This window comes from Diabrotica undecimpunctata, chromosome 5 (genome assembly GCF_040954645.1).
Source record: "Diabrotica undecimpunctata isolate CICGRU chromosome 5, icDiaUnde3, whole genome shotgun sequence".
NCBI lineage: Eukaryota > Metazoa > Arthropoda > Insecta > Coleoptera > Chrysomelidae > Diabrotica > Diabrotica undecimpunctata.
In genome coordinates this window covers 441,644-454,176 of record NC_092807.1, presented here as the reverse complement: position 1 = coordinate 454,176, position 12,533 = coordinate 441,644, and the positions used below count along the sequence as shown (strand labels likewise).

The 12,533-nt window shown below is 32.5% G+C and overlaps 1 protein-coding gene across 1 annotated transcript in view; it reads left to right on the top strand.

Annotated features, from left to right (window-relative positions):
• The window catches only part of LOC140440959 (ras-related and estrogen-regulated growth inhibitor-like protein), a 38,706-nt gene extending 33,987 nt beyond the window's left edge, over window positions 1-4,719 (top strand). Inside the window, exon 5 of the mRNA XM_072531317.1 lies at window positions 2,454-4,719. Within this exon, the coding sequence (XP_072387418.1) occupies window positions 2,454-2,765 (312 nt within the window). The 3' untranslated portion in view covers window positions 2,766-4,719. The remainder of the gene's footprint in view (window positions 1-2,453) is intronic.
• Window positions 4,720-12,533: the final 7,814 nt, after the last annotated feature.

Sequence of the window (12,533 nt, the reverse complement as noted above, 5' to 3'; positions counted from 1 at the left end):
AATTTCTTGTGCGACATTTTCAAGTTTAATGAACTCATCCTTGATACAAGTTGTATTTTCCACAATGTCCATATCATCATCTAAAGCTGGTATATTTCGAGGACCTTGATTTCTAAAAAGAAAAGTTTCTGTGTTTGTTTTTCATACGATGCTCTTCAAAATGATGTTAAAGAGGAAAGGTGATAGAGTATCTCCCTGTTACAGGGTATTATTTATTGTAAAGAAGGTGGACAGTTTTCCTTCATCTCTTACTGTATCTCTACATCACTTTACACAAGCTTTTGTGAGAATAATTATTTCTTCGGTATACTCCACCACTTTTTGTTTATTGCATAAAAAATTATCAAACTATTCTTGTAAAAAAGGTGAGCTTATAGCTCATTTGTTCCCCTTCAATGTCTTGATAAATCATCAACAAGTAACATCGCGACCTTTCTTTATCTACATGTTAAGATGAGTATAATGACACAGGCAAATAAAATTCGCCTGTTTTTTTGTTCTGATCACTGATAAAATCTTGGCATCTAAATCGTTAGATTTCGTCATATAGTATTGAACTTTACCTACTTTTGCAAGAGACAGATACACATATTAATTAAAATAGCACAGATAAGCTACCATTTATTACTATTTTTCAATGAAAACACTTGGAAAATTGTCAACGCTTTTATTAAAATTTTGGCGAATGCCTACTAGTTAAAAGTTTGGTGGATGCGCGACGGCTACACGGCGTATAAATGTGTAATATTTAAGGCTAGAATGGTGTTTATCTAAAAAACTAGACCGCTCCGATCATCTAAAAGTGTGTCATTTCCATTCTCATGATATATCGACCATATTTTCCAAACAATCGCCAGACTGGGATCCAAAAATTGGGTTAACGTATTGAATATTTCATCGTGAAATTTGTTTAGATTGTGGCAAATTGAGTATTTAATCTGATTTTCTTATGCTGTAATGAAGATCGAAAAAGATTATTCAAAATATTGATAAACTCGGCTAAAAACTGTATGAGTATATTTGTTTTTTTACTCGTAAATTATGTACATCAATCTAGGACGACCACTGTGAAATTATTTCGTATGGTAACGGGAAGTTGCATTTGTAAACATACAATTTTGAACACTTATAGTAGTGGTTTATAATAAAAGCTTTCATTTGTTAGTTTTTGAGAAGTTGGCATTTAAAAGTCTATACAAAATTTACATAATCGAAATTAATCAGATCATCGCTTCTTATCATTTTTGTTGTTACCTAAGATTAAGATTATAATAACGAAGAAAATTGTATGAGGTATCGGGAAAAAGCACATAAATACTAAGGAAATAAACTAAACATTGATCTTCCTAATAGCCAAATTTTCTAGGAAATTCTGTAGTTCCAGCAGAGTATCTTCATATATAGATCCTCAGGCGATAACGACCAAAAAACAAACATATTTTAGCTATAGATAACCATTTTCAGTCCTCTTCAGGATCCACATTAATGTCCAAAACTCATAAACATTTAACAATTAAAAGCGATTATCTCTACGGGATTGATTGACATGCTGTAAAAACAAAAATCAATGGAACAAAGTTTGTTGATCTGTATTTTTTCTTTTGATATTCATACCAAACAGTAAACTGTCAATGCTAGAACCTTCACACGCTTTTTCTTTTGGCTAATGGGTCTAACGATATTTGACATTGAAAATTCGATATAAATAAATCGTTTGGAACAAAAATTCATTCATGCTTTGATTATATTCAAACAGGAATTTATCGGTATAATTAAAAGATATTTTGTTGGGATTACTCGTTTTTTAAAGTTGATACAAATATACTGTTTATCTTAACATTCCTTAACCGTTAAATTTATTTAATTATATATTCTATTAGAATCTTTTTTTTTTATTTTTTATATACTAGGCAAGATTTTCTGAAGATACCTCATTGCATTAAGAAGGAAGTGGCAACTTTCTAGGAATGCGATAAAAATAGCCCAACTCTTTGTCCTAAATCTTCTTAGGAACCGTTAGCATACCAAAGTGAAATCAAACAGTGAATCGAACATCAATATTTTGTTTAGGGCAATAATATCATTACAAAATAGAGTAAAACGACGACGGAGATAATAAATTGGCGGGAAAAGATAAAATTAGTCGAGACTGGTTCGCTGCGCATAGCTGAAAATAGGTCTGGTCTGTTTGGCAATAAAAACATTTCGAAATTTACCGTCGGGTGTGCCTCGTATCTGCGGACCGTGTCTTGTCTTATTGCAGGTATTTAAAATTATTCGGGTGCTTGGAATTCCACCAGGAATTCTAAATTGCTCAATAGGTAGCCAAGAACCGATCGAAACAAATTTAAATCGATAGGAAATATTATGAAATCTATATTTTTTTCTTAATCTTACTACTTAAAAACTCTATTTCTTTATTATATATTAAAGGTTTCTTTTCTTTGTTACAGGTCGAGGAGGTGGAGGGTCGCACGTTAGCGATCCAAAGCAACTGTCAATTCTACGAAGTATCGGTCGCGGAAAACTCAGCGGAAATCTATTCAGCATTCGACACGATTTTAAACGAGTGTCGCTCAGCACTACGGACTCAGAAAACGAGAAAGTTCTCCGTTACGAAAATGCTTGGAACCCTAATCGGCAATTGCAACAAGGCACCAGTCGCCAACCAGGGAGGAACCGTCGTCGTATGCCACAAATCAGACCTTTATAAGGCGCGAATACTCAGAAGGAGGCAGAACTTTACGGCGACGGTGTCTCTATGACCCACCGCTAACGAAGAGCTAGAATCTCGTTAATTTTTTTTTCTGAGGCTTGAAGACTTTTGTGGCTTCTTAGTTTTATAAGGAGCTCTGATATTATAGTATGTAAGAAGAATGAACTTTGGTGATAGCGCATATGCGAAATGTGGTATTTTTTTTAGGTTTTTGTATGTAAAAGAGCGCCGTTTGGGCTAAAAAATTAGATAGAATTGAATTTTGATCACAAAATGGACGTTTAACTGACTTAAAATGGCGCTCCATTTAGACACTAAAATAAAGTTAATGGAAATTTTATTTTAATAATGAAATGATGTATACAGCAACATAGACATCATAACGTATCAATAAACTATCTTTCAACGTAATTATAGATGAAAGTAATCATAGATAAAATAATGTTTCAGTATGATTTGAGTAAAAGTAAGATGAAAATTATCAAAAAGGTTTTGTTTTTGTTACAAAATTCACTATTTATTTATTTTTGTAGACATCATTTCATTGATTAAATTAAAATAGTCTACAACTTTTTTGTATTATGAAAATAAAGGAGACAATTCGACTGATATTTACCAGTGTAGGTACGCTGGAGAATACGGAACTGACACTAAAATTGGCAGAAATTTTGATAGAAAGTTTGTAACTCTAGATAATGGAGGATTTCGGTCTCCTGAATTTTCTCTTTAAAACAGAGATGCACTTGAAACTCCTTTTTGGTGCGTTTTTGTATTTAGATATCTAGAAAAGTTGCATCTCTGTTACTGTGAATAATAGTTGTGTAGTTTAAATACCGTTATCAAGGATTACGACCATGCAAAAACTGTTTTGTTTATTTATTGTAACAACGAATCGTTGTAGGTGTTTTTGTATGGTACACTAGATTTTTGGATACCAAGTGTCTACTGCAGAGTTTTATTCGCTGTTTACACATACCTTTAAGACCAATTGTTCAACAATTATTATTAGAAAAACACAAGAGATGTAAACTATATCAAAAGTATTCAATCTTAAATTTTACATTTGTACAATATGAGATGTTTGTACTATAAATATAATGGTATACAAGAGAATTTGAGAATGTTTTTATAATATATAAAATAGATAAAAAAATGACTTAATTTCAAAAACTTAACAAGAAAAAATTAATCATATTGATAGATTAAAGCTTAAAAAAATACGTAAAATAATAACAAAATACTTTCAAATTATCAAAAAATAATAGAAAATATATCCGGAATTATGTTTCTACTGGATGGTGGTAGCAACTTAAATTAGATGAAATTTTTGACGACTTTCTTTTTGGCAAAATTCTGTAATACTGAATATTGTAGAGAAATATCCAGTAAAAAGATCATTGATGAATCTGAGAACGAATCTGTTTGATGCTAGAAAAGCATATTTATATATATTATAAACGCATTCTCGGGATCATTTAATATTTTTGCAATATCTGATCTCTTTAAATTAGATAAAAACTTTTATTTGAAGAAAGTTTTCGTCTTTTCTATTTGTATTTGTATAAAGGATGTTTGAAAATTCCTTTTGGATGGCACGTTGCCATTGTTTTATAAGAAAATTTGTCAATTTGTTGGGTTTATTTACCCTGATTTGTATTTGTCAAGTTGTTTTTTGAAAATTTGATTTTTATACATGTTGTGTTCATTCAGTTTATATTTTGAGCCTACGAGAGAAGAATTTGAGTTTTTACGGAAATAAATAAAGGAGTAAGTAGATCTGGTAATCAAAATTTGGATTAGGTACTGTTTTTAAAAATATTTTTGAGTTCGAGGTATTGATAGGAAAAGTTGAATTCTTCTCTGTGTTGTAGGTTATATATTTTTTTATACTTTTCTGTGTGCTAAAAGAGGCTGTGATATAAAAATGTATGTTTTTTGTATTGTAAAAAATATGATAAGATTAGACCTATTTATGTTGAAAATAAATTTATATTATTTACTTATTTTGGGGTTTTATTTGTTTTTAAAAAATACCTTTGGAGAATTTCAATCTACATATGAACATATGCTACAAAATAGACTTGAATCATTTTAAGTTATTTTTGGCTATAATTCATACCAACACATGGTTCAGTACAATATGCTTAAACGATTTTTGTTGAACTATTTGCTATAAATCTCGAAAGTAGAAATCCGAAGATTTCTATTTCAAAACATAATCCAGATGTTTGCTTTAATCTGTGCCTTCTAAGAATTGCAAAGCAAAACAGACGATGCTAAAAGATATACAGGGGAAAAACATATCTCCTCATCTAAGCAAAAATCTTTGGCAAATTGGTTTCTTGTATTCATAAAGAGCATATCGAAATAAAAGAAAGCCAGTTAAGATTTGATTTCAAGTATAGTGCGTCTGTATATCCACTTATACGTATTTCATCTTAACAGGACTCTTCAGAGCGACTTTTCAGAGAGAAAAACACAACAAATAACAGCTAACGAAAAGCTTAAAAAGTATAGCATCTAGCTTGTATGGGAATCATAGTAGCAATGTCAACATGCCCCACTGCAGCTTACAGACGTTGCTAAACCTTCCTCCCTTGCAGTTCTGCGTAAAGAAAGAGGTAGTAACTACCGCCTTAAAACTGCGACAGACACAAATTATGAAACCTGAAGATCCAGTTGGCCACCTAAAAATCTTGAAACAAATTCCATTGGATTCTAAGAACAGTCCGACGGATGCCATACCAGTCAAATTCGACTTCGAAACATCAATTAAATTGTCATAAAAAACCACCAAATGGGTGAAGAAGTTGAAACGAAACTAGAAGAAGGTTCACTCGTATGGTATACGGATGAATCTCAAGATAGATGAAAGGGTAGTTACTGGGCCCAATTTCAGGCTATCCAAATCTCTTGGAAACGCCATAACTATCTTTCAGGTAGAAATAGATGCTATAGACATTAGTGCCCAAGAATGTCTCAACCGTAGAGCAAGTCTTTATTTTATCAGACAGTCAAGCCGCCTTAAAGACTCTAAAGTAATTTACTTGTGAGTCAAAGTTGGCTTGGTTGTGAATAATCTCTCAAGAAGCTGGTGGAATGCAATAAAGTAACTTTAATGTGGGCGCCAGGTCACAAGGAAATGAGAAAGCTGATAGCTTCGCAAAAGAAGGAGCTAATATTCCAGGATTCCAGGGTCCAGAATATTTCTGTGGACTATCGGAAAGCCACATTAGAGAGGAACTCCGAACCTGGGAACTCAATCAACTCAGATTAGATTGGTCTAACACACCTAGACAAATGCAAGCAAAAAGGCTCATAAAAGTGTCGCCTACCAAATTGATCACTGGCCTTCTTGCTCATCTCAGAAAAATGGGCAAATGAGATAGTGAGAACTGTCGTTTCTGTGACAATAAAAAATAAACGGCAAAAATACTTAGCACTGTTCTACAAACGACTAAAATTCCTAGATGAGGTCAGTCTAGCGTCCTCTGATATAAGAAACAAGTCACCTAGGAAGCTAATCAACTTCATTAGAAGTATTAGCATCCTAGAGTTCAACTAGATTAAGGTCTGCACAAAAGATCTCTATAGGTGTAAGGGCGGTGAAGATGCATGTTCTTAACGCCCTTTACGACCTAACATAATCTCATTTATTGGCTGCATTACTTGGTTAAAAAAAATAGATGACTTTAAAATTATATTGACAATATTGCTGAGTTGCGTTCCTGGGGCGACTTTATTGTAAGATAGTTCATTCGATTACATGAAATCAACTTTAACTTAAAAAAAATCATAGCATGTGATTCTTCTTTAAAAAGACAATCACAAGTGATGATAGTAAACTTAATGGAGATAAACTAGAGCCCGTTGCTAGACCAAAATCGTGTTTATATAATTCATTATTTAATTGAAAATAGGTTGAAAATAGGTATTATTAGTACATAATGTCAATAACTAGAATAGTAAGTGTCAAAGTTAAACTGGATGTCAAACCTCTGAATGTGATAGCAATCTATGCACCAGAGAACTACAGAGATGCCACCACAAGGGAAAACTTCTACGAACACCGTCAGACTGTAATAAACGAGATGTCTAATGATAAATAATCATTATGGGTGATTTTAACGCCCGTGTTGGCAATGATATAGTTCCAGGAACAAAACAGCGATATAATAAAAATATCAGAAATAAAAACGAAATACTGATTAATAATATATTTTTCCCTCACAAAGAACAATACAAATACACTTTTGAAAACAGTGAGGACAAAGATCTATGATAGACTATATTCTGTCGAATAGAGAGTTACAGCCCTCTCAAATCTTGGAGGTGAGAGCACTAACATCAGCAGAAATAGAAGACGATCATAAATTGGTATTGTGCAAAATCAGAATGAAAACACATATATGTTATAACAAAACACCAGAATACACCACAAAGATAAAAGTCGAAAGCTTACAAGATACTTATTCCAAAAAATAATAACTGAAAAAAGCAGAAACACATATATCACAGAAAATGATGGATCGAAAAAAGCTGGCAAAAATTAAGTCTAATATCTTAGCTTCGGCCAAGGAAGTTCTTGGTGAAAGAAATATAAATAAAAATAAATCGTTCATGGTTTTGAACAGAAGTGAAGAAAAAATGTAAAGAAAAGAAAACAGCTTACCCGAAATACATGTCAACCAAAACACAAGAGGCATACCATAATTACAAGATAATTAGAAACGAAACACATGCATTTGTAAGAAAAATAAAAAATGATCACTGGGAACGCTTTTCGAAAGGAAAGGAACATGATTTTTACGGTCTGCAAAAGGAAATATGGCGCTTCATAAGAGGTCAAAGAACGGAGGTAAAGGAACTAATGGAATCAAATCACATAGAAAAGGATACGTGAATTGGCTACCTAAAAAAGCTCTATGCAGAGGAAGAACAAACGACGCTAGAACCGTAAACATCAGAAATTACCACAAATGAAGAATTTAATATACATGTTTAGGAAGTTCGGAAACAAATTACTTATTACAAAGCGAATTACTAAAATATTGTGGATCAGCAATAACAAAACAATTAACAACATTAATTAATAAAATTATAAAACACAATAAAATACCGGAAGAATGGAGAACGAGGGAACTAATTCTACTATTTCAAAAAGAAGACAAAAAACAGAAAGAAAACTACAGAGGTATAAACTTGTTAAATACTACCCTAAAACTTACAACTAAATGCAATATTCGTTATAAAACAAATTACTCAGAAATCACTAGAGTATAATAGACCAGAACTTCTGTGTCTGATTGACCTAGAAAAGGTGTTTGACAGAGTAAGACTCAAAGATGTAATTCATCGTCTGTATTATAGAGAAGCTCCCCTAAACATTTTAAAAACTATCGAAAACATCTACCAAAATAACAAGATGGAAGTCAGAATAGATGGACAACTTACAGAACCTATAGAAATAGGCAGCGGAATAAGACGAGGGGATTCATTGGGCCCCATGCTCTTCTATTTAATCATAGATGAAATTATCAAAAGTGTTAACAAAGGCAGAAGATACAGAATGGGAAACAAAGAAATAAAAATACTTTGTTACGCAGACAACGCAATATTGATAGACTAAGAGAAAGATCCCCATTGATTGATTGAAACCTATCACCTATTCGTCGACTTCAAGGCCGCATACGACAGTGTCAAGAGAACAGTGCTATACCAATCAATGCATGAGTTTGGTATACCAGAGACACTTATCCGACTAACGAGAATGACAATGTCTAACTTAGAAGCCACTGTTAGAATACGGGGAGAGAATTCTAGATCCTTTGAGATAAAGGATGGACTCAGACAAGGGGATGCTCTGGCTTGCCTCCTATTTAATATTGCCTTAGAAAAGGCAGTCCGAGATACACGAATTAGGGATGGCGGTACTATTTACAATAGATCGATACAAGTCTTAGCATATGCTGATGACATTGACATAATAGGGCGTAGCAAGCGAAATGTTGAGCAATATCTCCTAGAATTGGAAACAGCGACGAAACAGGTCGGTCTAGTCATCAACGAAGACAAAACCAAGTACATGTTGGTTACAAAGGATCCGATAGCAAATGAGGAACGAGAAACAGCCTTTGGAAGTCATACCTTTGGACGTGTTGACAACTTCACATACCTTGGGTCGCTATTGACTGCTATCAATAAAACAAGCGAAGAAATCAAAAGACGAATAAATCTTACAAATAGGGCATACTATGGACTCCAAAAGCATTTCCACTCAAGAAACATTCAAAGAAGAACTAAAATTATTATATACAAAACATTGCTGAGGCCGGTCCTCACATATGGAGCAGAAACATGGACTTTAACGCAGAAAGATGAAAGACTTTTGGGAATATTTGAGCGTAAAATACTCCGCAAAATAATGGGAGCTATAAACGACCGAGGGCAGTGGCGCAGAAGATATAATTTTGAATTGTATCAGCTCTTTGATGAGCCAGATGTCATAACGTTCAGTAAAACACAGCGACTTAGATGGGCTGGACACATAATACGAATGCCAGAAAATACGATTGCTAAAAAGCTAACCACAGGAACACCTGTAGGAAGAAGAAGCAAAGGCCGACCGCGAATTAGGTGGTTAGATGGAGTTGAAACCGACTTACGGAATATTAAAAATCAGAAGATGGCAACATGTTGCCAGAAACCGAACAGAATGGCGATGAATCTTAGAGCAGGCCAAGATCCACAGAGGATTGTCGAGCCAAAGATGATGATGATGATGAAGAGAAAGATCCACAGATTTAACGTAATAGTAAAAGAATTTAATATGACAATCTCATCTCTTCTTCTTCTTCTTCATGTGCCTTGTCCGTTCCGAACGTTGGCAATCAACATGGCTATTCTGACTTTGTAATCTCATCTCAGAAAACTAAATCAGTATTGAACAAATAATGGAAATAAAATACCTGGCAATTACACTGTCCAGCTATGGAGACCTGGACAAAGAAGTGAGAGATCACGTACAAAAAGCAAATAGACTGGCAGGATGCCTTAATAATACTTTATGGCGAAGCAGACACATTAACACTGAGATGTAGTCAAGAATTTATAAAGACAGTGTAAGAACCAATAATGACATATGCCTAACAAATGAACAAGCAAAATTGCTTATAAAGAGGAAGAAGAAAAAAAGAAGAAGAAGCATGTCAATAACTCCATTATAGTTGATACATTTAATTTTGTTCTACTTCTTCTTCTTCAAGTGCCGTCTCCATCAATGGAGGTTAGCGGTTATGGTGGCAAACGTTTGTCTATCTTCAGCTGTTCTTTGTTCTTTGTTCTTTGTTCTACAGTCTGTCCCAAACCCTTCTTTCAGTGCGTCACTAATTTTGACGTCATATAGGATTTTAAGAATGTCGAGAATTATTGCATGACATTTTAGTTAAATCTGACAGTTGCAGGATTGTAATCGGCTAAATGTGAAAAGATTATTTTTTTAAAATGTGAAGTAAAAACTTTAAGAATTCAAATTTTTTTTTACTTTACATATTAGAGGTCCCGTCCTGTATAAAAAATTTTATTGCGCCTTATATTGGAACGGCATTTTGTCATAATTGCTATTCTATACATTCCAAAGAAAGTGCTTAATTAGCTAAGATTTATTTATGGATTTATTATTATTTATTATAAACACTAAGGAATTGGAATGTTTGTTTATTTAAAATAACGCTTCCTCCTATAGAATCTTTTAAGAGTTGACTGCGAGATAAAAAAATTTACTGGCAATTGCAAGGCATCAAAGCAAACATTCCTGTGATAAAATAGCATCGATTGAAATCAGTCATATTCGGATAAGTAATTTTCGGAAAGTTTCTGTGGCAGCCATTAGTTTAATTTTGTGAAGATTTATCATAAAATCGTGAAAATAGTTTAAATAGTGAGTTATTCTACTAGATTGGGTGTGCAAATGAAAGAGTGTTATGAAGTTTAAGTAAAAAAACAATGGACAGTTTAAATAGTAAAGCAGTTGATTTTTGAGTTAATCTATCAGTTTCGGTATGCAGATGAAATAGTGTTAATGGAGTTTACTTAAAAAACAAGATACCGAATGTAAGTTTATGTAAATAGTTTAAATAGTGAAGCAGTCGATTTTTGAGTTAATCTACCAGTTTCGGTATGCAGATGAAATAGTGTTAATGGAGTTTAGTTAAAAAACAAGATACCGAATGTAAGTTTACCTTCTTTTTTTATGAATAACAAAAATGAATATTATATTTCAAACAATCCACAATCCGATTCAGAACCTGATTCATTAAAATCAATGATTACAGGGGATATGTGGCTGGCATCAATTATATCTTATATTTTAATAAAATGTGGTTCTAAAAAGAACCGTTTTAATACATATGAATATCTTCTAATTGAAAATAATTTAATAATTTTAATATTAGGCTTTGTTCTTTCTCGGTATATCTCGGCATATTTAAAATATTTTTATGACAATAAATACAAAATTAAATTTTCACTGTAAAATGTCTGAAAATACTAACCTGGAATGACAATTATCATTTTATCAGTTGACATTGTCATAGTACTGTCACTATTGAGACCATCTGCGTCAAATTATATTTATGCGCATCATTGATTGGATATCTATTTAGCGCATTCTAAACTCCAACCAATTATATATCCGTAAGTAGAATTCGCTTTAATATGCAAATACCCGTGAACGATACATAATTTTCTAAGTTTTATGTATAATAATCACAGACTTACGTTTTTTTCTGTCACTTCTAGCTTAATGCGTTAGAGAGAATTCGATCAACTATGACGCACTGAAAGAAGGGTTTGGGATGAACTGTAGTTGCCTAACATAATTCTCTAATTTTGTTTTAATTCTATTAATAGGCTTATCTAATGACACATTTGTATATAGACTATGCATGTCAAAATAAATAAACTATTTTGACATCCTAAGGGTGCGAAAGATCATATTGATGGTGCAGAAGACGGAAATGTGATTTTAAATAAAAATATGATTTTACTAACAAGTCGAATTTATGTGTTGTAAAGTAATACCTATCTCTATCAAAGATAGAAAATTTTGGTTAAAACGCGATGTTCATTTTTGTCAAATTACGATTTTGGTAGGTTTTTTGCGTTTTAAACAACAACAACTCATACGTCAAATGTCTGGTTTTGCATTTACTTATGCGCTTCAAATAATGTTTATAAATACAAAATGACGATTAATCTCTATATTATAATTATTGTTAACTGTATCAACGAATGTCACGAAAAAGGCTTTTTTGCTAATTTCTCTGGTCTACTAAACAAAAGTGTGTTTTGAATAAGTTAACTTTATGACCATGTAATAGAAAATTCATTAAATCAAATTAATTATATAATGTGCAGTGCGAAGAAGAAAGATATTATTTTTCTTTAAGTAAATTTTAATATTACTTTTAGCGACTACACATTTGGTACTTTGAGTCGAAATGATTAAAATTTAAATATCAAACACATGGCCCAAAAAAATATAAAACGGCGATATTTATCGCAAAAAATGTTTTTAAATTGGGTTAATAACACTTTTATAATTGTTTATATTACCTGTATTGGATATAATATAAACATAATAAAAAAGTTCAAAAGTATAGTTAAAAAAGAGAGACCGATTATTACACTTGAATTTTATGGTAAACAGGATGCAGGAACGACGTGTGTCTTTGCATTTGATAAATCGTCAATCAGCACAGTAACAGATAAAAATAACGTACCTGCCCCCACTTGTTTTATTTTAATCTCGTGAAAG